Consider the following 26,890-nt stretch of genomic DNA (forward strand, 5'->3'; position numbering starts at 1 on the left):
ATCATTTCCAAAGTGAGTTCCATGGCCCACTGTTGTCTCCCAAAAGTAACAGGTGATCAAATATTTATAAAATAATGGGTTAGGGAGAAGTTACCTTAAGAATTCTTCCAGCTTTCAAGATATGAAAGCATATCCTGAATCTCCTTGAGTAATATTTGGCCATGGCAAATGGTTTTACACAAAAGCATCATGTAAGTACTGCTATTCCTACAATTTGGAAACAATTTGCTTTACCAGGAAGCTTTACTGAAGCCAACCAAATCTTAGAATAATCCTATATCTGAGGAAACATATCACCTTCAAATTAACAGGTTCACGGATTCTTAAAAGTTGAAGAAAATCAATAATGTACCAAATCTGGAATGCTTTCTAACTCACAAAATATCCACTCCATTTTTTAGATAACTTACAGAAATTTTTCACCAGAGTTGCTCATCCACTGAATGACTGTAACCATTGGAGCTGATTCTGCCTCCAGATTAATATTAAATTAAAAAAAAAATCAAACTAATTCCTGATGCACACAAATGCCCTTCAAATCTATCACAACAATTCAAAATTCACCACTGCATATTTATATGGCATTTTAATTTCACAAATGTTTCCGCCTACATTCTTTCCTTTCTGCTTCATCAGAATGAATATTATCATTCTGCAAAGACTAGGGATTAGGTAGCTATCATAAACACAATTCAATGATTTGCCAATGCCACAAAACTATTTTTTGGTCTTCCAAATCTAAAAGTAGCCATACCTTCAATTAATCAATAGTTAGGATGTGTATCAATCCTACATTCTCAGAACAATGTACTTGAATGCTTTAAGTCACTCAATTTCAGTTATACACCCTAAATTTAGTGACGCATTCTTACGTACTATAAGCGTTGTGCTATGTCTCTTCACATATATATTCATTTGTCAAGTAACTATTGTGCCTATTTTAACAATGAAAAGGTTACCAACTTTCTCAGATACCAGATGATAAAATGGCAGAACTAGGATTCAAATCTAGGATTTTTAGCTCCACAGTAAGAGCTCTCTCTCCTCAAAATAACAGTACTTGAAATCCAAGGATTCCTCTAAGATACCTCATCTTGCCTCTGTATTCTTAAATAAAATTATCAAATACTGCCAATCCTCTTGCAGTACTCTCCTGAAGTGACCCATTTAATCATGTTAAAACTCCCCCTGCCCCGATGACTCCAGGAAGCCTGTCTATATTGAGCTCATCCAATCTATCAGTTCTCCGCACCCTAATCTCACCCTAAACTACTTTGTGGAATCACATGACCTGGGTTTGACTCTTAGCTCTATCACTTCGTAGTTCTGTGACCCTGGACAGGTAACTTGATCGAACTGACCCTGAATCTCTTTGTCTGTAAGATGGGACTATTACTACCTGACACACAGCACAGGTAAATGAGATGATCCACGTTGTTTACGTACTATACACATAAACTGGTGTCTGAGAAAGTTGGTAACCTTTTCATTGTAAAATAGGCACAACAGTTATTTGACGAACGAATATATATGTGAAGAGACATAGCACAGCGTTTATAGTACATAAGTACTATAAAGTTGTCAGGCACTACGAAGCACTTTAAATATTTGGTATTATTTCATCTTGAAATATTTTTCACTTAATACTTGTAAAGAAGCCAACATGCAGTTAATGCTATAATGTGAATCTCTGGGTCAACCAGTATTATTCATTCCCAAAGATGAATCGATACTAGTAAAGAAGGATCAAATAAAAGTTCATCTCCTCTGGGAGAGCCTATTTGGATTATTAACATCTCTTAATGATCCAAACAGGTTGCAAGAGCAAAACACAAAGAACGATGGGTAAAAAATAAGTGACACAGCAAAGGAAACAAAGGTTTCATAGGCATACATACCCCTATCTTCAAATCCTAACTCTTGTCACTTAGGAGATATGTTACTATGGCAAGTTATTTCACCTCCCTGGAATAAATTTCCTTAGTAACTATTAACAAGCACCAATTTTTCTGAAAATTAAATGAGACTGCATTTGTAAAATCCTTGGCACTTTTAATGCGAAACAAATGCTGGTTCCCGTCTCTTGTTTCAACAGCTTAGGCTATAATTAGAGCTTAGAAGTAGGATAGTGGCAATAAAAATGGGAAAGTGATATTAGTGACCACAGAACACACACAGATTTTCTGAATATAAGAAAAACAATTATGAAGTGAGTTTTAAAAACTACTCCGTCAGATGTGATCATGTGCAGTGAGTACAGCAGCATATCTGGGCTTGGTTTCATTATGGCAGTGGCAACATCAACACATCGGGGCTTTCTGTTTGAGAGCAACCTCACAACCAAGGGAATCTGGCTGGTCAGCCACTGACAGAAGGGACTTCCCTTGTGGTCCAGTGACTGAGAATCTGCCTGCCAATGCAGAAGATGTGGGCTGGATCCTTGGTCCAGGAGGATCCCACACGCTGCCGAGAGCAACTAAGCCCCTGCACCATACTGAGCCCACATGGCCTAGAGCCTGTGCCCTGCAACAAAAGAGCCACTGCAGTGACAAGACCACACACGGCAACTGAAGAGTAGCCCCCCAACCTGTTGCAACTAGAGTAAACCCATGCACGGCAACGAGGATCCACTGCAGATAAAAATAAATAAAAAATAATAAAAAAAAAGCAGACACAAGAATAGGTATAAAGGTGGAGATAAATAACTTCAATTCTCAAGAAAGCCTTGTCAGAACCAGTGGACAAACAGCTGTCCCTTTTTATTGAACCTTTCATTTCCTTCTGACTTTAAGATACAGATCCTAATCTTCAACCAATATTTAAATTCAAATTCAAATAGTTCAGTGGTAAAGAATCTGCCTGCAAATGCAGGAGACAAGGGTTCAATCCCTAGTTCAGGAAGATTCCCTGGAGGAGGAAACCCAGTGCAGTATTCTTGCCTGGAGAATCCCAAAGATAGAGGAGCCTGGCTGGTTACAGTCCATGGGGTTGCAGAGTGGGACACAATTTGAGCTACTAAGCATGCACGCACACACTGCATATTTAAAATACCACATAGAACAGTTTTTACGACCTAGGAGTGAAAGAGGTTACCTTCAAATAACCCTATGATACAGATTAAACATAAAATTTTAAAATAGTGTCTACTAGTATTCTGGCCAAAGTTTCACTAATACTGAATCAACTGAATTAACAGTTTATTGACTGCAGGATTCAACTATACAGAGCTAACAGTGTGGACTCAACACTAGGTTAGGCGGATTCAATATGACTGATACTTTGACAACAACAGTAGACACGGTATAAAATCTTCCAAAAACCAAAAAATGGTCTATGCATATCAAAACATGGATCTGAAATTTTCCAAGAGGGCTCAAAAGGAAAAAAGATGGTCAAAACAAGCTTCCAGGTTCAATATTACAAAAACTAAATGCTTTAAAAACCATAGATAAGTGTCGTATTATTCTCTGTATTTGTGCCTTTTAGATTTCTCAAAATAGGGGGGGAAAAAAAAAAGGCACTTCAGCATTATAGTAATTGTAATTGAAGAGGGTCCCTATCATTTCTAATCAGTTCTAATGAAATGAACATCTGGCTTCCTGAAGTTTATCTTTTCTTTTTAAAAAAAAAAAAAGAGAGAGAAAGAAGTGTCTCAAGATACCTTTCTCTTATGTAGTTTCTTTGCTTGGATGTATTATTGTCAAACATTATTAGTTTTTTCTACTCCACTATACGCTTCAAGAAGGCAAAATTCTCCCCCATTTACCTAGGAGCCATAGCCCAGTGCTTTGTTTTTTTTTGAGGTATTCATTTTTAAACTAAGCTCCTTAAAGGCCATAAAATATTACCTATGAATGAGGTTTAAAACTAAGGTACATTTATATTCTAATAAAGTAGCTCAGAGTTTCCACACATCAAGAATGTACAATACCAAAACGGAATGTTTGATCTCCAACTGTGGTCATAACCACCTCGTAACTAGCAGTTATGTTTCTGGTTAAAGGAGAAAAACCAACTTGCTGTCCTACTCTGACATTAGAAAATAAGCAGCAAACACTGCAAAGATAAAGATACAAACACTAAAATATGACAATTTACTAATAAGGTGGTAGCATTCCTTATCCATCTCCATAAAACCAAATGGGGTAAATCAATTATTAGACACTGTTATGTACAGACACAAGTACAGTAATAAATCTAAAACTGCCTCGGACTGCCCAACTTGAAAACCTGACAAACCAAAGGAAATTTTCTTTAATAAAAAAACCTTTCCAGTAAACTTACTTGCTAATTTGGCCTGTAATCCAGAAGGTCCAGGTTTGGATGTTTCTGACTTAGAAGACCCTGGAAGAGACAGTTTTGTTTTAGGAAGGCTAACTTTAGGGCTGAAGCGAGCAGCCCAATCGAATTTTGAAGAGCCACCAGTTTTACTCTGTTCCTTTTCCCTGCTGCTTCTTCTGGGGCTGGGACTGGATGCTGAGCGGGAACGCCTGGCCTTGTTCTGGTCTTTTCCTTGTTTCACCCTGGCACCTGGTGGAACAGCAGAGGAGGCCGAGGCGACGGCAGAGGACGAGGAGGAGGTCGAGGCAGCGGATGACGAGTCGGTGATGGTGCTACACCCAGCTTTGGCTGAGGCGGCCGATTTTGAAGCCAGCTTGGTAGGTTTTGCAGATCTCTCTTCGGCACCAGTGGCTTCAGACACAGAAGCACTCTTTATACAAGAACTCTCTGTCCTCTTTCTTTTCTGACTCCGCGAACCAGCAGCGGCCCCACTCTTTCTGGTATGAGCCTTGCTCGTGGATGGAGACGGTGCAGATTTCAGTTGTGGCTCCTGGTCTAAGTGTCTCTTCTTTGACTTACTATGTGGCTTACTCGTTTCCGAGGGAGATTCAGTATGCTGAAGTGCTTTGGGTTTTTTGGCAGAGCTAGGAGAATTGGTCCTGTTGTAGTCTGGACTAGCACTGCGTTTCACTCCTCGAGAATTGTCTTTCTTAGGCACCTGCCCCGTTTTCTGCTTTTCTGAAGTATTGGCTCTGTCTGGATCCTCTGGTTGTGGGACTATGACAACAGATGACGAACTGCAGCTTCTAAGAGGTTAGATAAGAAAAGAGTTAGTATCAGCCCATCATCATAAAACCTGTCCTAATACACTTACATTAATTTCTCAAGTCGATGGAAATAAGATTTTTTTTAAGTGCTAACGTATTCCTGGTAAGTCCAGTAACTAAACAAACACAGGCTTACAAATGGTTCAACACTGCAAAAAAATAAAGGGCGGGGGGCAGACAGGGAGAAACTTTAGAGGGTAAAATATCAAAAAATCAGGTTCATTCTTTAGCCCAAAGATGACTGACACCAATACTCCTAATCACAACACAAAAATTAGGATTACCAAAAAAATGATGCTTTTTTAGTAGTTCAGAACCAGTTTAAACTAAAATCTTGATACTGTTTACAAGCGCAACTTGTGACAGCTTAAAGTAAATAAGCATTAACATACACATTTATAAAATGAAGGTTAAAAAGTTTTTTACTGTGGTATCAAATATTTACAGCTATATTCTTTTCTAAAGACTCCTATCAATTAGATCTTAAATCACTGACCTATGGCTCTGACAATAAAAAAACCCAAGAAAAATGGATTTTAAAATGGCACTGCAGATGCCTGTAATGGTGTGTCAAGCAAAAGGAGAAACTCAGGCAAAGGGAGAAACCTGCAGGTCTCTGATCAAGGAGAATAAAAGCACTGCCTAAGGGATGTTGCATTGACATCACTGCAGAGGTGATATACACCGTTCCTCCTAAAAGTTATACCCACAGAATGACGAAAACACATATCACAACATTTTGGCATACCCTGGTATGTTTTAATATTAGGCAATGATTCAAATGCAAATAACTCTGCCTTGAAAAATGGATAAGCAATGTGAAGTTTTACCTTTTAGAAAGGTGTCCCCTTGACAGTTCAGAAGTAGTATTAGACTGCACTTTGGGTGCCTTAGAATTAGATTTTCTACTCTCAGGAGGGCTATATCCCTTATGTTTTGCCTGCCCTAAATGTGACCTGTCAGCAGAAAACCAAAACAGAAATCTATCAGGAAAAGGAGATGCAAATACACACTGAAAGTGAAATATTTTTTCATAAAAACAAAAAAAGCCTCCCAATTCATTATTGATCCTATCCTTTTCCCAAATATTTCTATAATCAATTATTCTATCAAATAATCTGGCCAAAGAAATTACCTCTTAGAACCAATCCCCTCAATACTCAAGAGTTAAGATTTTTTTATAACCAGTTGCTTAATATCATATAGCAATATTACAGTTGCTTAAGTAATAATGAATTTTCAGCAATTAAGATATTCAAATATGTCCAATTTTTGCAAAACACAAACCTAGGCTTTAGATCTAAACACTCCTTTAATAGACAATGTAACTATAATAGCTTAAAGGGTTTACAGAAAATGCAATTTGTGATCCCTACAATTATACTGATCACCAATTTGTACACTGTAATTCAGGTTCGCACAATAAATGCAGAAGCAGATAAGAGTCAATTCTCAAACTGATTTTATACATAAAATCATTAAAAGCACTAAAAACAGTTAACAAGCTTACATGAAATCAATGGTGATATTTACTACGAATTTAAAGCACTAACTAGTATAAAGTACACCAAAACCAAGTCCTAGAGATACAGAATTTGCCACAAAATATTCCAAACACATTCATAACAATTGTACCACTGATACATGGTTAGGTTATATTTATAATAATTCAAATCCTGATGCTGCACTATTTTAAGAGCAAGTTTGAGGGATATGAAGAAACTTTTCAGTTGTTAAGATTTCTTAACCTCTGGCAAAGGTCACATGAGATTTACACAAGCAAAAGAAGCATGCATGAATATACACCCTTGAAAAGCTGGTGTTTCAGAGGAGAAATATTAAGGTTAATAGATTCAACTTATGTAATTCATGGCCAAGATCCATCCTTCATGTAAATAACATAAAAGAGCATATTCTAATGAGGGCAACAAAGTTTCATTAATACTAAAGCTGTTTATTTTGTTTAAAAAATTTTTTTCAAGTCTCATTTTGAACATGATCTCAAAGGAATTAGAAATAAGTCACTCAACACCTCATATGACAACTCCATCTAAATGTACCAGGATGCCATACAGTTCTCAATGTATCATATATGTTCCATCATCTCTTCAAAAAGTTGATCTAAGGTTTCTAGTCTCAGTGTCTTTGTTTTCTTTCATTTTTGAAGAAGAACTCAATACTGGATTCTTGAAAGAAGATATGACATTAGCTTCTCAGTGAATATTTCTCAGGTTCATACTATTATTTTCATTTTTAAGGTTCTAATCCGTAACACAATAGTATTCTCTAAACATTTAACTGGATCAACTACTGAATAACTACAGTAATCTATAGGCTTTCATGTATCTTAGTCTTTGATGATTTTTCCTTCCAGGGTATTTGTTGTATTTTCTGAGTGTATCCAAGCTGAACCGTGTAGAATTTTATATATTGTAATTTAGTCTTTATTTTTCCTAGATATTCTTACACTGGCAGACTGATATTTTGCTTTATCCCATGAGTTTCTTACCAAGAGATTTAGTTTCCAAAAGTTGCTTTTGTTTTTGTTTCATTTCTAGTTTCAGATATGAGAGTTCTAATAGTTTAGCCACCTGATGTGAAGAATCAACTCACTGGAAAAGACCCTGATGCTGGCAAAGATTGAGGGAAGGAGGAGAAGGGGACAACAGAGGATGAGATGATTGGATGGCATCACCGACTCAATGGACACCAGTCTGAGCAAACCCCAGGAAATAGTGAAAGACAGGGAAGCCTGGCTTGCTCAGTTTACGGGGTCCCAAACAAACAGTTACAACTTAGCAACTGAACAACAACTCTTTTTTAAAGGAGTTAAGATTGAGCAAATTCTCAAATCACTTCATAGTTACTTTTTAAAAAGGAAAGTAAAATATTGTTTTCAGGTATACAATTTACTATCCATGGAATACAATTTACTATCCATGGAATAATATTTATAAATTATGTCATTCAGGTTCTCTACATTCTTATTTTTTTTAAAGTTTGCTGTATCTTTTAAATGAATCACAATTTCTAATTCATGTCACAGTAAAATTTAAATATCCCTTGAAAATTTTAAGATCATATTAAAAGAAAATCTTATCAGTTCAAAGCTAGACAACTTTGTGACAATGTTCAAGTAGTTAAGTATTTAAATGTCAATCCCAGAAAGAAAAAAAAAAGACACAATATATTCCTAAGTATCAGTAACTCTCTTTGTCAACAGAAACTGACCAACATTAACCTACGCTGATCACACAGTAGAGGTAGCAGTCTTCCTTTCCTCCACCCAAATAAATCATTCTCTGGTTTTAAAACATATTGAAACTTATAGCCACCCAAACCCACTCCTGCAGTTTTCACGTCCTTATTCATCATCAAGGAACTAAAGAATATAGCAGGCAGTCTCAATGTGTATGAAAGAGGAAGGGGAAAGAAGGGAGAGGAGGAGAAAAAGAAAGAAAATGTGTCCAATCATTCAAGAAAGTGAGGCTCACAAAACTGGCTTCAATCCCATACTGATCTTATTGGATTAATAACTTTCCTAAAATTATTTTAGGTGTGATATTCTCACTGAGGCCTGGTGAAAAAAATTTTTTTAAATATTACAAAATAGTGATCTTTATGTCTTTCTGACCATTCTTTGGTGGTGATGGTTCAGCTGCTTGGTTGTGTCCCGATTCTTGTGACCCCATGAACTGCAGCCTGCCAGATTCCTCTGTCCATGAGATTTCCCAGGCAAGAATACTGGAGTGGGCTGCCATTCCCTTCTCCAAGGATTCTCCACAGCCTCAGGAATCAAACCCTCATCTCCTGCACTGCAGGCAGATTCTTTACTGCTGAGCCACCAGGGACGACCCTCTGACTATTGTTCAGCATGGTCTCAATACATTTTCTGTAAAAGGTAGTAAATACTTCCAGTTTTGTGGTGGTACTACGTGTCACAGAAGCAGGTATAAATAACATATAAACAAATGGGCATGGCTATGTTCTAACCAAATTTTTATTTACAAAAGCAGGCAGCAGGCTGGATCTGGTCCATGGCTTACCACAAGAGGAGTAGGCAACCAGATGGTTACCATAAGTAACAATGTGTGCCCTCCCAAAGTGGGACTCTATTTTATTACGCCCATTTATAAATTGTTAATGCTCAGACACTGTAAAGAAATCTCCATAAAATAATAATGCCCAATTAGAACAGCCAATGAGAATATAACAGCATTCAGTGCTAACGGAGTCTTGATGCCTGTTAGCTCATTTTATCAACTCCCTCATTTATCAAAGTTTATGATTAATATTAATTTTTATTGAAAAGCATGATCTCTTTAAGATCTGTAAAATTTATACCTACTATAAATCAAATTTGCAAGACAGTAAAATTCAGGACAAACTGTTAAGTAGCACTAGAATGAGCCCTTTAGTGAATTAGAATCCAAGATAGTTGGGTGGGTGGATGGGTGTGGGGACTGAAGCTTCTCAACCTATGGATGTTACTGGGGGGAAAAAAAATCCTCATGCTCTGCAGTATCACCTACTAAAACTAATAGTGAAAATATGATTAGAAACACAGCATTCAAACCTATGTTATTATTTTGCAGTTAGAGTCCTAACAAAACCATCATCAATTTTAATAAAGATTAAACCTCTACTAACATTTGCACCAATAATCACAGATGGTCCACTCATTAGAGTCTTATTTTTGTACTTTCTCTTTTAAGGTATTTTCTTTTAGGACCAGCTTTGACAAAATTAAAAATATAATTCTGGGGAAGACTTCCTTTTTCTCATTTTCCTTCTTTATAAATATAGGAGAGTAAATAAATGGTTTTGAGCTTCCTGAGAGTGTTAAGCAGTGCAAAGTGTGGTGGTTCTGGAAACCACTGAACCAGCTATTTCTTGCACTAAATGATTTCTTTAACTCATTTCTGCACGATTTCCATGTATTTTTTAAGAGCGACATATATGTCCAAATCTTACTCTCTTAATTGAAATGTCTGTCCCAACTGAAGTGCATATATTAACACTACAGAAAAAACTGCCTATGAACCAACACGATTTCCACAGCATACTGACATCATTTCCAAGTGGATGTGGGCAAATTCAGGTTAAAGAAATCTATGCTGCAAAAGGGCATGCTATTATCAACTCTTGGTTGTGTGCTTTCAAGATTAACTTGAAACCAAGTTTCAAATGCCTCATGGTGACTTTCCGGCAAACTCTAGTGATTGTTTTCTAGAGACTTTACTTTTCTATGCTTTAGAGTAAAATCTTTGGTATCCTGGAAGATTAGAAACCAACTCTGGTTCAGTCTAAAAGGGGCCAAAACCTGGGAGCAAAGAGCACATTCCTAATCTAATCGTAGGCAAAACGAGCAAAGCGGCTCATTACAAGCAGCTGGCAATGGCACCCACTCCAGTACTCCTGCCTGGAGAATCCCACGGACGGAGGAGCCTGGGGGGCTGCCGTCTATGGGGTCACACAGAGTCAGACACGACTGAAGCGACTTAGCAGCAGTAGCAGCAGTTAATTCCTTGTATTACAGGTCTCAGATTCTGTTTGAAATTATTATCTGTGCTAGCATATATGTTACCAAACAGAAATGATTTGGTATATAATTACACCTCCAAATGTGTGTATGTCCATAGAGACACACAGACATTTTTATGCCTTTACGTTTTACATGCACAATTATAACATTTAGTTTTATCTTCTATAAATTAAATGCTTGCTTATAATGCTATAAAACGCATGTTATAAATAAGCCTCTGATTTTCAATCATCAAGATGGAAAGTTCATTCAAAACACTTTAAACAAAAAACTCACTAATGTCTCCTGTAAAATGTACTAGTTTCTATTTCAGTCACAAAACAGAAGTAGTCTGACCAATGTTCCTATGTTGAGTTATGGCAAAATGCTAGCTCCAAAAATTCTCTAATATAGAACTCCTTATTTATTTTAACAAAACAGTGTCTTTAAAAAAGAGGGGAAAAAAAACCAGTGGTTCCTCTTCTAGGGAGTATTTTCAAAACATCTGAGGAACAGTGGTGCTATTGGCATTTTTAGCAGTTAAGCACCAGAGGTAGAAGATATCATGACCTAAGGGAAAAATGGGCTTATAATTAATTTCTCAGCTTAGATTTGTTTTGCATGGTCCTCTACATACTTAGTAATGCCCTGGTGGCTTAGATGGTAAAGCGTCTGCCTACAATGTGGGAGACCCGGGTTCAATCCCTGGGTCAGGAAGATCTCCTGGAGGAGGAAATGGCAACCCACTCCAGTATTCTTGCCTGGAAAATCTCATGGATGGAGAAGCCTGGTAGCCTACAGTCCATGGGGTCGCAAAGAGTCTGACACGACTGAGTGACTTTACTTACTACATACTTGAAGCTTTCCAGGAATGAATGGCAATCAACAAGATTGTATTTTCTTTTTTTTGGCAGCTTTATCAAGAGCCATGCATCAGTTTGGAAAAGTTTATAATAAAAATGCTGCTTACAGAATTGAAGTCTGTTGTTAGCAGTTGTCAAATTCAACAAAAATACAGATGCAAGCATCTGAATATAGTGTCATCTTGCATCAAGTACCCAAGCATTTACTTACTGAGATAATAAGTACTTTGTTATCAACCGTTTTCCTTCTACTTGTTTATTTTTACCTTTGTAAAATGCTCGTACATTGTATCAATGTTTCTAGACTGTGTAGGCAAGCATTTTATATACTTCCTAATTCAAGATACTAGAGGGGCATCAAAGAAAAGATATTTTACATTATATGATACACACTATACCGTGGGATTGACTGGTTTGATCTCCTTGCAGTCCAAGGGATTCTCAAGAGCTTCTCCAAAACAACCAAACCAGTCAATCCTAAAGGAAATCAACCCTGATATTCACTGGAAGGGCTGATGCTGATGCTCCAGTACTTTGGCCACCTTATGTGAAGAGCCGACTCATTAGAAAAGACCCTGACGTTGGGAAAGATTGCAGGAGGAGAAGGCGACAACAGAGGATGAGACGGTTGGATGGCATCACTGACTCAATGGACATGAATTAGGTAAACTCCGGGAGTTGGTGATGGACAGGGAGGCCTGCAGTGTTGCAGTTTATGGGGTTGCAAAGTGTTGGACACAACTGCATGTGCTAAGTTGCTGCATGTCTGACTCTTTGCGACCCCATGGACTGTAGTCCGCCAGGCTCCTCTGTCCCTGGGATTTTCCAGGCAAGAATACTGCAGAGGGTTTGCCACGCCCTGCTCTAGTCTTTCACATATGACATTATAACTTGCTGTTCAATTATTGAAGAAACATTTGTATATATATATGTTTAGTCGCACTGATAACTCTTCTAGGAAAAGCATTCTTCTCTTCTAGGAAAGCATTCTGAGACTGAGAAAGTATTTGCCAAAAGTGGTGAGGGACATCAGATTCCTTCAATACTGAGGGACAGGAGAATCAGAGTAAACCGTCAGTGAAGATATGAAATAATCCACGGCAGCTGATGGCTTATAGGCTTCCAGTATACTTAAAGAAGTGACAGCTGGAAAAAATTTCACACCTGATGGTTAAAGGCAAATAATCTATAATGCAAGGAAAATTGCACAATATATAAAATATTTCTCTATTGGTCCAAGAAATAAAGAATCCAATGTGTATAACCTCTACCTAGAAAAAAGTAGCCTCTGTTCCTCTTGAGGCCATAACAACCACGCTAAACGCAACACTGTCAGTCTTGCCTCCCAGCCCAAGGCCTGAGGGGATACACCAGCCTTCTCAGCATTACCAAAGCAGCCCAAGAAGTGGAAGAGTGTGTGCACATGCACTTCTGCTGGTGAAACTCAAAGTGAATAATTACGCTGTAAGATTTGCCCTTACTGAGAGGAGTACATGACAAGTTACCTGGACAACTCTAGTATAAACTGTTTGAAGTGTTTTCAATTTAATCATAAGAAACAATAAAGTCGTTTTCACATCACACCATGTCTCCCTTTAACATGTCTCCCTCCTCCCAAAGATGAAGAAGCTTCCATCTGACTGAGCAAAGGTCAGGACCAAAAAAGATGGAAGGAACATCAAAAAACGAATATTTAAAAAGGCATCCATACTGGTTAATCAGGGAGAAGAATGAAGAGAACACACAACTATACGGGCATGCTGCACTGAGCAGAACTAAGGGAAATAAACGGTCTGGTATAGATGTTTAACAGCTCTGATAGCTAACAGGTGCTGTTTACAAATATTCCACTTTCTTTCCAGGCAGACGGTAGGATAATACCTGCCAAACCACCTGGAAATTACATGCTGCCATGTAACTTGCTCTGGTCAAGGGAACATGGGTGGAAATGGATCACTTTAGGGAAGCCTTGGACAGTCAGAAAGCAATTCAGCACTTTCTCTTGCCACCAGAGCAGTGATACCCAAATACCTGAAAGTGTGCACATGGAGCAGAGCCTGCAAGCAACCCAGGATGAACAAATCTAACAGCTAGATGATAACCTAATGTTTAGGAGCTGTTTGTTACCACAGCATAATCCCTGTAGCATACCCATTTAAACTGGGCCCTATTTTAACTCTGCCTTCACTCCAGGCAATCACCTTTTGATGACCATGTCCATAAAAGAAAGTGACACTTCTGCACCTACAAATGCCAAGGAAGTAAATCTCCTTATTTCAACACTAGTCTTTGTTGAACACCTACTACTTATGAACAAAGTACCAAGAAGAACAGAAAAGAACTAAAATCTACTCTGGAAGTAACTAATGACTCTACTTTTGAAATACAGACAAACGTGGCTGACGTGTACCCTATGTTTTACAAGTGCTTCCTCAGCCTTCAAAGCCCACATCCATAAGGCCATTACTAGAAATATTTCTCTGACTTCAATAATCACCTACGTGCCAATATCCCTTACTGAGCTGGAAACTGCTTGTGACAAAGGCTATTCTACTCTCATTTTTATAACTAAGGCAGGACTTGTTAAAACTCTAAAGCCAAAAAAGAAAAAGAGGCTTTATTAAAATAAGGCATGCATACCTCCACAATCAAAACAGTTAAAGAATCAAGCCTAGAGAAAAGATTCAACATAGATCTGAAAAACTAAGGAATGGAAACTAGTCAGAACTTGAACCACACATACTCTAATACATTTGCTTTTCTCTGCCCATCTTCTTCCATAAATAAGGCAGGAGACGTGCAGCTGGCAACTTTAAATTCACACCTGTTCTTTGCAACCAGAAGGCAAACACTTGACAGAATGATGAGAAAATGCACTTTTTTTCCTGATGGTGGTAAGTAAATTGGAGGGCAAAAGATTTATGTGAAATAAGTTGACTATAAAAAACTCACTTTGACCAAGCAATTTCATTCCTTGGAACCTATTCCTTGAGAGATACCAAAATTGCAAACATCTAAAAAGCAAGAGAGTTCCAGAAAAACATCTATTTCTGCGCTATTGACTATGCCAAAGCCTTTGACTGTGTGGATCACAATAAACTGTGGAAAATTCCGAAAGAGATGGGAATACCAGACCACCTGACCTGCCTCTTGAGAAATCTGTATGCAGGCCAGGAAGCAACAGTTAGAACTGGACATGGAACAACAGACTGGTTCCAAATAGGAAAAGGAGTACGTCAAGGCTGTATATTGTCACCCTACTTGTTTAACTTATATGCAGAGTACATCATGAGAAACTCTGGACTGGAAGAGGCACAAGCTGGAATCAAGATTGCTGGGAGAAATATCAATAACCTCAGATATGCAGATGACACCACCCTTATGGCAGAAAGTGAAGGGGAACTAAAAAGCCTCTTGATGAAAGTGAAAGAGGAGAGTGAAAAAGTAGGCTTAAAGCTCAACAGTCAGAAGAAGATCATGGCATCCGGTCCCATCACTTCATGGGAAATAGATGGGGAAACAGTGGCTGACTTTATTTTTCTGGGCTCCAAAATCACTGAAGATGGTGACTGTAGCCATGAAATTAAAAGACGCTTACTCCTTGGAAGGAAAGTTATGACCAACCTAGATAGCATATTGAAGAGCAGAGACATTACTTTGCCAACAAAGGTCTGTCTAGTCAAGGCTATGGTTTTTCCTGTGGTCATGTATGAATGTGAGAGTTGGACTGTGAAGAAGGCTGAGTGCCGAAGAATTGATGCTTTTGAACTGTGGTGTTGGAGAAGACTCTTGAGAGTCCCTTGGACTGCAAGGAGATCCAACCAGTCCATTCTGAAGGAGATCAGCCCTGGGTGTTCTTTGGAAGGAATGATGCTAAAGCTGAAACTCCAGTACTTTGGCCACCTCATGTGAAGAGTTGACTCATTGGAAAAGACTCTGATGCTGGGAGGGATTGGGGGCAGGAGGAGAAGGGGACCACAGAGGATGAGATGGCTGGATGGCATCACTGACTCGATGGACGTGAGTGTGGGTGAACTCCCGGAGTTGGTGATGGACAGGGAGGGCTGGCGTGCTGCAATTCACGGGGTGGCAAAGAGTCAGACACCACTGAGTGACTGAACTGAACTGAACTGAAGCACAAGCAAAAACTTTTCCCACTGCAATTATCTAACTATCCAAAAAAGGAAAATTAATAGTGGAAAATACTGCACATTGAGTCAGCAAATCATGTGACCATTTGTAAACAAATGCCAAAAATCATAATGATAAGAGGAAATGTTCATGTTGGGATATTGAGTGGAAACAATAGTAGGATCTAAAAGTATTTACAATGTAATCAGCTACATGCTAAATGGCGCTTTAAAGACAGGGAATTCCCTAGAGGTCCAGTGGTTAAGACTCCTCGCTTCTATTGCAGGGGGCACAGGTTCAATAACTGATCAGGGAACTAAGATTCCCCCCACCAAAATAAAGACAGATAAAAATCAAAACAGACTTAATCTCTGGATGATATTTATTTTCTTTTTTGTGTTTTTCTGTATCCCAACCCTTTGAAATAATTTTTTAAGCAAAATATTAATACAAATCTATATCTTTCTATAAAATTAACCCTGGCTTTAAAAACTCCCTGCTTTGCAATGTTAACAGAAAACAATAACCTCTAGATCTCATAATATATTACTCAGTAATAAATAACTAGTAAAACCCTGCAGACAAATTTTGTAATGGGAGTGTGAAGGTGGAGTGGATTGGATTCAGGCATTTTTTCACACCATTAAAAAAAAAAAACACTGAGAACGGAGAAGAAAATTTTATTCTGGGAGAAAGCAAAGGAAGAAAAGAAACAAACAGCTGATATACCTGACTACCTAAATTTAAAATCTACCATAAATTAGTACTAGAACAAGTAATAAAAAATACTAGCCCATCTCTGTAGATTGATTCCCTTTTCATAAAGGGTTCTAATAAAAGAACAAACATCCTCAAAATTAAAAGAGAAAAGGGACACTAAGACAACTCACAAAATATATAAAAATGCCCAATATGTGGGGAAGACCTTCAACTCTATGGTAACCAAAGAACAGTAACTTTAACCAAAGGAATCCCTTTTCCCCACAAACTTATACTAAAAATGCTGTGCTGTTTGACCAGGATTTGAAGAACTAGGCATTCTCACGAAGTGTTAGGAGTATAAACTGGTTTAATCAAAACAAGAAAAAAAAAAACCAAAGTGATTCGATCTTTCTGAAAGACAATTTAGTATTCTGTTAAAAAAGTCTTCAGGGACTTCCCTGGTGGTCCAGTGGTTAAGACTCTGTGCTTTCAATGCAGGGAACATGGGCTCAATCCCTGGTAGGGGAACTAAGATCCCACATGCCATGCAGCACCAAAAAAAAAAAAGTCTTCAAATTAATTCATATCCTTGGGTCCTATGAACCTATTGTAGGAATCTGACTCAATAAAATCAGAATCATAGTCAAATGTGATAGGCATGGGAGTAATGTATTTTACAGACAAAAAATGAGGGATAATTCAAATCATGGAGTAGAAACAGAGTAGAAATATGAACCACCATTATCTCTGGGTAGAAGGATTAAATTTATCTTAATTCTTTAATTCTCCCGAAGCATCCAATTTTCTGTTCTCATCATTCTGTGTTTTTATAACAAAGTCAAACAAACCTTCACTACAGCAACCTTAACTGAGCTTGCTATAAAACTGAATTCAATCCTACCACTGACATTTGAGAAAAACAAAAAAATTGCTAAAGAAAATGTTAATGAATGGCCAAGAGAGAGGGAGAGCCTGCTAGCAGTGGGAAGGCTAGGTAATATCTCTCAGAGCAAGCCCACACACAAGCAGAAGAGGTGAAGGATTTCCTGAAGAAGGAAGAGAACACACAGAGAGGAACAGATCAATGGTAGCCCAACAAATTATGGAAGAAGGGAGAAGAGAAAAACAACAGAAGAGGGGAAAGATATCTAGTTTCATTAGGAACAGAGATGAAGAATGGGTGAAAAACAACAGAGGGAATAATCAAGAGAAAATAAATATATCCCAAAGATCCAAGTTTATTTTACCTTATGGATGAACTAGACCTTTTCTTCTTAAGGCAAAAAAAAGGTAAGTGACCTGATTTGGGAAAAAGACAAAGTGGTCACAGAAATGAAGCTACACAAAAAAGGACACGTTCACCCAAGTTGGGAAGGAAACAGGGCAAATCAAAAAATGAATGAATTAAGAAATTCTAGGAGGGAAAAAACTTAAATTCTAAACTGAAAGAGTTAAATAATCTTCAATTGTAAGTACTTCATGCCCTCCTCTAAGTCTTTCATCATCTGCATCAAGTGGTTTGTGCAGTAAGAACAGCTGGCATAAAGAAAGAATCGGACTGGAGAGTGAAGCAGTCAGGAATCAAGCCTTGTCTCTACACAGCAGCTGTGTAAAGCTGAGCAAGCATTTATAAAACAGGGACTACATATTTACTAGCACACAGCTTCTGTGAGTCTCAAAGTGAAAGAATATGTACATCTGTTGGAGTAGATGCTCTTATTATTGCCACTATTTCAATCACTGGACCACTGTGAATACATCCACAAGACCAAAGCCACTGTGTTTTGGAAACAAAAGTCACAATAGTAGTAGTATTTTACTTAGGAAAGGTAGGCAACAGGAATCAGGTTAAAAGAATGGAAATACAGTTACAACTGCTCTCTCCCAATTAATGCCAATCCTCTCACTCCCCAACATCCCTGGAGAGGTTTCTCAGAAGTTACATAATTGGGTACTACAGCACACTCCATTGGGGCTTCACAAGTCAGTCTGGGGTTTGAGGTCCCTTCCAGTCCAGACAATCTATCACAAACAAAAGTATCAACCTTGCTAAAATGGCAAAATGAGATTCCAATGTGCAAATATATTCTCATTTGCATTATTAACCAAAATGATAAGACTTTTTGGCGGAAGTTCCAAATTCCTACGTACTGATCATAATTATACTTCTCCCCATAAAAACAGGAAACACCTGAACAATCAATATTACTAAATTATGGTATTAACCACACAACTAGACATGAAGACTTTAAAAGTCATGTTTTTAAAAAATTTTTAAAGACAGGAAAACAACACATATGATACTAGACTTCAAAAAAGTGAATATGCCCTCTTTTGTGACTATTTTTTGCCAGGACATGTTTCTTGAAGACATAAAAGTTGAAATCGTGAGAGATGAAATGAGGCTGCATTACTGAAAGGGAGGAAGGATTCAAGTCTTACAAAAACTCTTAATTACACCTTGCTTTACGTATTTTGGCATGTTTCTGCCTTACCAAAGAAACTTAAATTTCATTATTTTCCATCAATTGAGCATGCATCATTGGCTTAAAGTACATAAACTTTAGGGAAAGATCCATTCTACACATCTAATTGAATTCAATCTTGAGCACAACTTAGCTATTAAAGCCAATGCATCTTAATCAACTAGAATTAACTGTGTCTATTTGTTTTCCACTCACATTTTTAAATACATAATACAAGAGATATTTAAATAATTTTCCCTATTACTGACGTGCAGAAAAGATAATGGTGCTGAAACATCACTGGATTTACAAGTAATATACTGTGTGACAGTGCAAAATGTTTGTCAATCATATCAAGAGCCTAAGCATAACCTGAGGATTAATATGTATGCATGCACATCTAGTATGGCTCAGCGGGTAAAGAATCCATCTGCGATGCAGGAGACACAGGAGATGTAGCTTCAATCCCTAGGGTGGGGAAGATCCCCCTGGAGAAGTAAATGGCAACCACTCCAGTATTCTTGCCTGGGAAATATTACAAACAGAGGAGCCTGGTGAGCTATGGTCCAGTGGCTCAAAAAAGCTGGACACAAATGAACCACCTAGCACACGCCCATGCACGTGCACGCACATGGAGGAATGGGTCAATGTTAGCAGTGATTCTAAGTGGACTGTGAAAATATGATGTTTTTCTTTATACTTCCCTGTATTTTCCAAGTTCTCTAAAATATGTAACATTTTTGTAATGGGGGGTGTTATTTTCTAATCAGCAGCATAAATAAAGTATGCTGCTTTAAATGTAAAAAAAGCAAAAAATTTAGAACAAAACTCTGTACTAAGCACTGTTCTAAAAGTTTAACATACTATAATACTGAAATTAACTAGTAACCCTGTAAAATAAGTATCCTCACTGTACGGACTAAAACAAACAAAAAAAAAATTGAGGTTTTCTGAAGGATATATAACAAAGGACACACAGCTATTTCACAAGAGACAAAAATTACACACAAACTGTCCTAGCCCAATGTCCAAATGTTCAACCACTAAAATGGCCTGACATGAGCAAGATATACTTCAATTTCTTCTTTACATTTGACATTTACCTTTTATAAATATATAAAATATTTATAAATTATATATAAATTTTATATATATTTTACTAGGCAATATACTGGAGAAGGAAATAGCAACTCACTCCAGCACTATTGCCTGGGAAATTCCATGGATTCTGATGGGCTACTGTCCACGGGGTCACTAAGAGTTGGACATGACTTAGTGACTAAACAAGACAATATATACATGATAATGCCTCAAAATGTTGCATAAGGTAATCTTATTAGAGTTTAGCCACAATCTACTTTAATCTATGATGAGTCCATGCACTGGAAAAGTAGGCCCAAGCAAATCTGAGTATGTTATGCATAAAATGAGAGTACTTAGCTAAATGAGACATGGAATTCAACATTCAGCAGAATGTATCTGATTCTTCATATTACCTCCTATACAACGACTCCAGCTAAAAAAGACCAACTCAACATCAAACACTAAGAATGGATGTGCTAACAGACAACCTCACCAGCCTGTCAGCATCCATGTGTTGTCAAAAAATAAGATGGGGAAAAAACTCAAAAGCTAGGTAACAAAACTCAAGATCTTAAAACAAACGAAGGTTCCTTTCAAATAAGGTAAATAAACCAAGTCACTACACACATGAAGGAAGGGATCACAAATGGCTGAAAGGTATGTTGTAGCCTGTGTATAAGACAGTGAGGAGAAAGAAAAGGGGCCAACAAAACATGATGTGCCACATGTTAACAACCCAGAGATTCAAGTTTTGATAATGACTGAGAACTATTTTTTGAGCCTGGGGGTGGGTGTAGGGATGATTAAATAATCGCTCTGAATTCCAGGTTTCTGCTACCTAGCTCAAAAATTAGAAAAGAAATTCCCATTTACAGTGAACCATTTAAGCTCTGGTCCATATAGTGAGGTTTTAAAAAAACTTTCTTCAATCTCAGTTTCTTTTCAAATTACCATTAAATACATACCTTCCTCCTATCGAGTCGTCTTGTGGTTGGGCCCCGGCAGTGTTCCTCTGTGAACGTCGCAGTGACCCCCCTGGATTGTTATTAGGCCGGTTGGACATTGGCACCTCTCTCTTGAAGGGACATACCCTTTCTAGACACTACCATTCACTAAAAGGGAAAAAAGAGAGAAAAAAAAAAACGTCAACTATATATGATACAACATCAAAAATGAAGGAACCATAAAAGAGGAAACTCTATATAATACAGTTTGATCAGACAGCCTTCACCAACGCTGCACTATCTTAACCTCTGAAGTCTGCCCGATTAATGTGTCATAAAGTGTTGCTCAGTCATGTCCGATTCTTTGTGACCCCATGAACTGTAGCCCACCAGGCTCCTCTGCCCATGGGGATTTTCCAGGCAAGAATACTGGAGTGGGTTGACAATACTGGAGTGGGTCCCCAGGGGATCTTTCCAACCCAGGGATCGAATCCAGGTCTCTCCACATTGCAGAGTCTTTACCATCTGAGCCACCAGGGAAGCCCCATAAACTGTCAGGATTGTATCAAATTCAAGGCATTAGGTCCAGAACCCAGCAGATAAAATCTACTTGTATTTCTCATGGAATGACCAAGAAATTCCCAATTCAAAAAAAAACAAAAAAACAGAGCACAAGTAGAAATCTTTGTTTCCACATTTCTAGTAAAAGAAAGGGGCATTGCATCTAAAGTCATAACACCTTGGCTGAAGTCGTGTCACAGAACAGGTTTTAAAGGAGTCTGCCTTTGTACAATCCACAACCTCTAGCCTCAGATTCCCCAGCCACAGAATAGAAACAATATATGCCATGGGTACTTCACAGTACTGCTGTGGCCAAATGAAACCACGAATACAAAGGAAATGGCAAAGTTGTAATATCTTAATGGAGAAACCAGGAAAAAGCAGCTTAAAGTACAGTAAACTGAGAAATGGCCCCAGATCACCTGGATTTCAGCATCAGCTGTGCTGGCTCTGACTCCAGTCAAGAAACTTGCTCTCTAAATTTGTTTACCTCTTCTGCAAAATCAGTTATCATCTACCTCATGGAGATGTTAGCAATAAGAAATTTGTGAACATAGTAAGTGTAATAACAATTTAGTTCAAAACAGAGTTCTTAATTTGTTTCAACTTTTTATCTTTCTATAAGAAACTAATACACAGGGGAAAAGGCTGATACTCAAAGAAAATAAGTTTAGCTGATAAAATAGGTCAAAGTTACTACAGAGACAGAAAAAACTGCAATTTTTATAAGTCAAATCTGACACTATTTTTAAGTCTCCAGTCAAATTCCAAGTACAGTTCTTTAGTTAACTTCTATTTATTGGGGCGGGAACAGAAGGACTAATCATATGACATTACAAGCATTGTGCCAAAAGGAAAATAAATTAATCATAACTCAATCTATTGCTGGATTTTAAGAGATTTCCATCCACTGCAACAGCAAAGTGGGTTTTCTTTTGAGTCACATACTGACCCAATTCAGTAGAAAACGGCTATCTCTATCACACATTACACCACCAATTAATATACTAAATAAACTTTAGTCAGAAGGTTCAAATTACTAATAGAATTACTCTCAATTTTATCAAGAAAAAAGAGAAAATACTATGCAAACATTAAAAAAGAAAGAGGAAAGTTCAATTTACATGAACTGATGGAAAGGTCTCTCCCAGATATGCTACAGGAAAAACAGTATAATTTCCATCTATGTGTACACATAAATTTAGAAGGTTTGCATATGTAAGTTTATGTATTATTTACACATTAAAAATTGGTAGAAATAAATTCATAAAACAGACATTGTTAATTTAACCCCTCCCCTCCGGCCTTATCACCAGTTTCACTTTCCATGGTTTCAGTTACCTACCTGATCAGCCATGGTACAAAAATATTGAATTAAAAATTAGTTTTCAATTTTCTTTTTTTTTTTTTTTTGGCGGGGGGAGTTTCATCCTTTATTTTTAAGGAGAAGTCTGTATATTATAAATACAATACAAACAGTTGTATCATTGAGTACAGAGTTCATGTTGCAAATATTAAAGCATGTTCATCACATATCTGATGATATAAAATCAAAACTGCTTTTAAAAGCTTGTCTTTCACTGTTTCTATCATGAAAATCATGTCATTACGTTTCAGTGACACACTATTGTTTAAAGGCTCCTTTTAAGTAAAAATAGAACCCAATAATTTTTAACCAAAAGTGTATCCTATAATCCTGTTTGCTGTAGGATCAATAAACACTATACTAAGACATGGCATTTAGATATGAAATATGTCTAAAACCTTGAAGAATACAATAGAAATAGGCTAATTAAACTTTTCAGTTACAATTTTCAAAGTAAAGTTTTCAATTCCAAATAGCTGGTGAAACCACATGCCATCCGTGTCTGTCCCACTCAGAACGTGAATCATCCCTCTATCTACTGCGTCCATTATATATATGCTCCCCAGCCATTAGTATAAGAAAAACACACAGGATATACAGAACTCTACTATCTATGGCTTCAGGAATCTACTGAAGATCTTGAAACGTATCCCCCTGAAGATGGTACTGACTGACTGTGAGAAAGAGGACTGGGTCTGAGATGAAAGGAGTAATTGTTATCTATTCTTTGAAAGCAATAAGGTAGGTCATTTGATTACAAACGTTGGGCTCTTGTGTCAAACTGCCTCTGACTGAGTTCAGATCTTAACTCCAGTATCAACAAAATGTATGACCTTGTATGGTTTCCCTGGTGGCTCAAATAGTAAAGAATCTGCTGCAATGCAGGAGACTGCCTGCAATGCAGAAGACCTAGGTTTGATCCCTGAGTCCAGAAGATCCCTTAGAGAAGAAAATGGCAACCCATTTCAGTATTTTTGCTGGGACAATCCGATGGACAGAGGAGCCTGGCAGGCTGCATGCAGTCCATGGGGGGTCACAAGAGTCGGACACAAATTAGCAACTAAACCACCATCATCACAAACTAAATAAAAGACCCATCCTATTTCAGAATTCATCCAGGAAGTTTTACCACTTCAAAGGCCATCTCGCCTGGACCCCCAACAGTGTGGACACAAGAGAACAGCATGATACTGTTTCTTTCACTTTGAAAAGCAAAGAAAACTATTACTCAAGAGGTTTAGGATATCTTACCTGCCCACTTTTGGCTATTAAATGCCTACTGTATGTTATGGGGCGTTAAGTGATTCAAATGAATATAGAAGTCATACTGGTTAATTTAACCTATAGGTAGTAAAGTAACCTTAATGATGCTCCCAAAACCTTCAGAGTTTGTCAATCAGCACCAGGCGATTCACTGATACTTCTTGAAATTTAAGAGAGGAAAAGTGGCAAGAAGACATTTATCAAAGTGCTACCTGCTTTTAAAGCATAAACTGCTCTTTAAGTAAGGAGGCCAGGCTCTGTAAAACTTTGGAGTTTGAATTGCCCAAAAGTAAATATAAGAGTAACATATAATACACATAGGATCTCCCCCTCTGCCAGCTATCAACAAATTCAGAGACAGAAGGGACCCTTGGGGGTCATCAAGTTCAAAGCTTTACATTATAGACAATTCCAAATGAAGAACGTTCAAGTCATCTGATGAGGAACTAGTCCTCTGAACCCTGATATGCAGGCAACCTATCCCCTCTATAGAGTTCACCTGAAATTCTCAACTCTTTGGCTCCAGACATGAGCCCAAAAATCAGCATGCAATACTTTCCTTCTTGCTATGTGAGTATTCTGTGCTGTCTTCACCAATTAGTATACCTACCATATTTTATTAATTAAATTTTTAAAAACAAAGTTAGAGTTACACTAATAAAAACATTGCTGAAAATTGTTTTGACAAACTGAAATGAAAACAAACTCAAAGATTCCATCTTAATAGGCATCTCATAATGCAGAAGCTAGAAGGTTTAAGTCCAGTCTACTAATAACTCTTTCAAGTACTGAAATACGTGAGTCTTCTAACCATGGATTATGTGCCTTCATTTCAGTAGAAATAATCACCAACATTTTCCACATGAAACCTTTGACATTAATTCCTAAAGCACTGAAATCAAAGAGATGGCATATATGACTTTGATTTTAATAGAAAAAGCGTAAAAACACTGATATGTTCAAGATTGAAAGCAAACTCATAGAACAGTAGATGGTTACCAGAAGCAGGGTATAGTGGGTGGGCCAAATGGGTAAAGGAGTCAAAAGACACAAACTTCAGCTGTCAAGGAAGTTTTATTATTATAGGAATTTAATCTACAGCATGATAATTAAGTTAATACTACTGTACTGCATATTTGAAAGTTGCTAAGAAAGTAGATTTTGGAAAAAATTCTGTATATATGGTGATGGATGTTAACTATACTTTGTAATCATTCTGCAATATATAAAAATATCAAATCATTATGCTGTGTATCGGAAACTAATATGATGATGGATGCTAATTATACCTCAATTAAAAAAAAAAAAAACTTGCCCTGCAAACAAACTCATAACTTTGTTCACAGCTCTAAGCATCAACAAATTTACCCACTGTATAGATTAAATGGCATATGAATTTTATGTGAAAATGTATTTACCTCTTCAGGCAAACAGAATTTCTTCAGGAAAAAAAGAACTGTATTATTAATCTATATTTTAAAATTCATTCTCAAAGTTTCATAAGGACATTCTTTCAATAAACCTTCAACTGTAAACATTCTGGAAATTGTTTTCCTTTAATTTCACAATTCAAAATCACAGAAGATAGGTTAAGGCTAGGGGAAAAAATTAATTAAAGTTATAGTTAACTTGGTATATGGAAGATATGGTACTTCTTCCTAGTCAAATGGCCAAAAGTATGAAGGAAAATAAAAGTTAGCATTTGTGCAAAATTTTTATCACATGAAGGAAGCTGGAAAGACTGGGGAATATATCTCCAATTTAGTGACCAAGAGCAGTCATGTACAGCCCCAAACCAAGCTAATACGTTTACCTATGTAACCACTATCATCTATTGACAGGCAACTCTTAAACACTGAAGAAAACTTCTATTATTTTCACAGTAAAGATAACACTTTTCTAAAAATCTAATATCCCACAGAGCATTTGTAGAAAGTTAGCAGATTTCAGAATTGACACTTAAAGGGAATTTTTTATTTATCCAACGTGTTTCCCCTCCCCAATCCTCAATTTCTTATGCTTTCATTTAGATATTGTCCTCCAAAGAGACATTTGGCTTCAGATTATAAAACTGGGGTTTAATAGCAACAGTAATTAACACAATTTCCACAGCACTTTATTCATTTGTTTATCTTAATAAACAAGATTTAAATGTGCCAATAAGTCTTATTAACCATGTTGCTTATTATTCCTACTTTACAAATAAGGAAACTGCAGCATTACAAAATTAAGTTGCCTGCATTCAACAAGTATTAGCATCTGGACATGCAGGCCGCAAGGAACAACATCCAGAATTGTGGAGGTAAACAACTGCAAACACCAGATCAAAAAGGATATGACTCACTACTATCTTAGGAGAAAGGACAGTAAGTTAAACGTACCAAGGGCAGTATTAAACAACTCTACAGTAAAATGGAATGGAAGCCACCCTAGCTTTTAACAGAAGTCACTCTGGCTTAAGCAGGAACAACAGCGTCAAACACGACTATCTTTAAAATGGGAATGAATATCCTTTAAGCTTCCCTAAAAGCAATGGATTCAGAGGTGCTGAGATACAGAGGCAAATAAAACAATCTGTGCTCACAAAGAGCTTATTACTGCTCTATATCCCCCTACTCAACTATCCTACAGAAAGGCCGAGGCTCAAATCCTAGCTCTGCGACTTAATAAGACATACAATGCCTGACCTTCATCTCTGTTTCCTTCACCATTAAACTATAGAGATAATACTATTAGCTTAGGGTTTAGGAAAAAAACAATTATAAGGCTCTTGGAACAGCGGCTGACACGTACAGCAGCCATTTAATGGGTGCCTAAAAGTACAATAAATGACTGGTGAATCTGGGGGAAAAGGAGGGGATTCATGAAGTCCAATATCTT

General features: G+C 37.4%; 1 protein-coding gene across 22 annotated transcripts in view; it reads right to left on the bottom strand.

Annotated features, from left to right (window-relative positions):
* The window catches only part of TRIP12 (thyroid hormone receptor interactor 12), a 153,748-nt gene that overhangs the window by 89,554 nt on the left and 37,304 nt on the right, over positions 1-26,890 (bottom strand). For 15 of the 22 annotated variants that reach the window (XM_027515444.1, XM_027515453.1, XM_027515383.1 and 12 more), the window contains exons 2-4: positions 20,842-20,988; positions 5,939-6,064; positions 4,285-5,087 (exon numbers count right to left, since the gene is read on the bottom strand). In XM_027515444.1, coding sequence (XP_027371245.1) covers positions 4,285-5,087; positions 5,939-6,064; positions 20,842-20,939 — 1,027 coding nt within the window. In that variant the 5' untranslated portion in view covers positions 20,940-20,988. The remainder of the gene's footprint in view (positions 1-4,284; positions 5,088-5,938; positions 6,065-20,841; positions 20,989-26,890) is intronic. The other 7 variants (XM_027515543.1, XM_027515537.1, XM_027515553.1 and 4 more) reach the window with 2 other exon arrangements.

The sequence above is a fragment of the Bos indicus x Bos taurus genome, chromosome 2, assembly GCF_003369695.1.
Source record: "Bos indicus x Bos taurus breed Angus x Brahman F1 hybrid chromosome 2, Bos_hybrid_MaternalHap_v2.0, whole genome shotgun sequence".
NCBI lineage: Eukaryota > Metazoa > Chordata > Mammalia > Artiodactyla > Bovidae > Bos > Bos indicus x Bos taurus.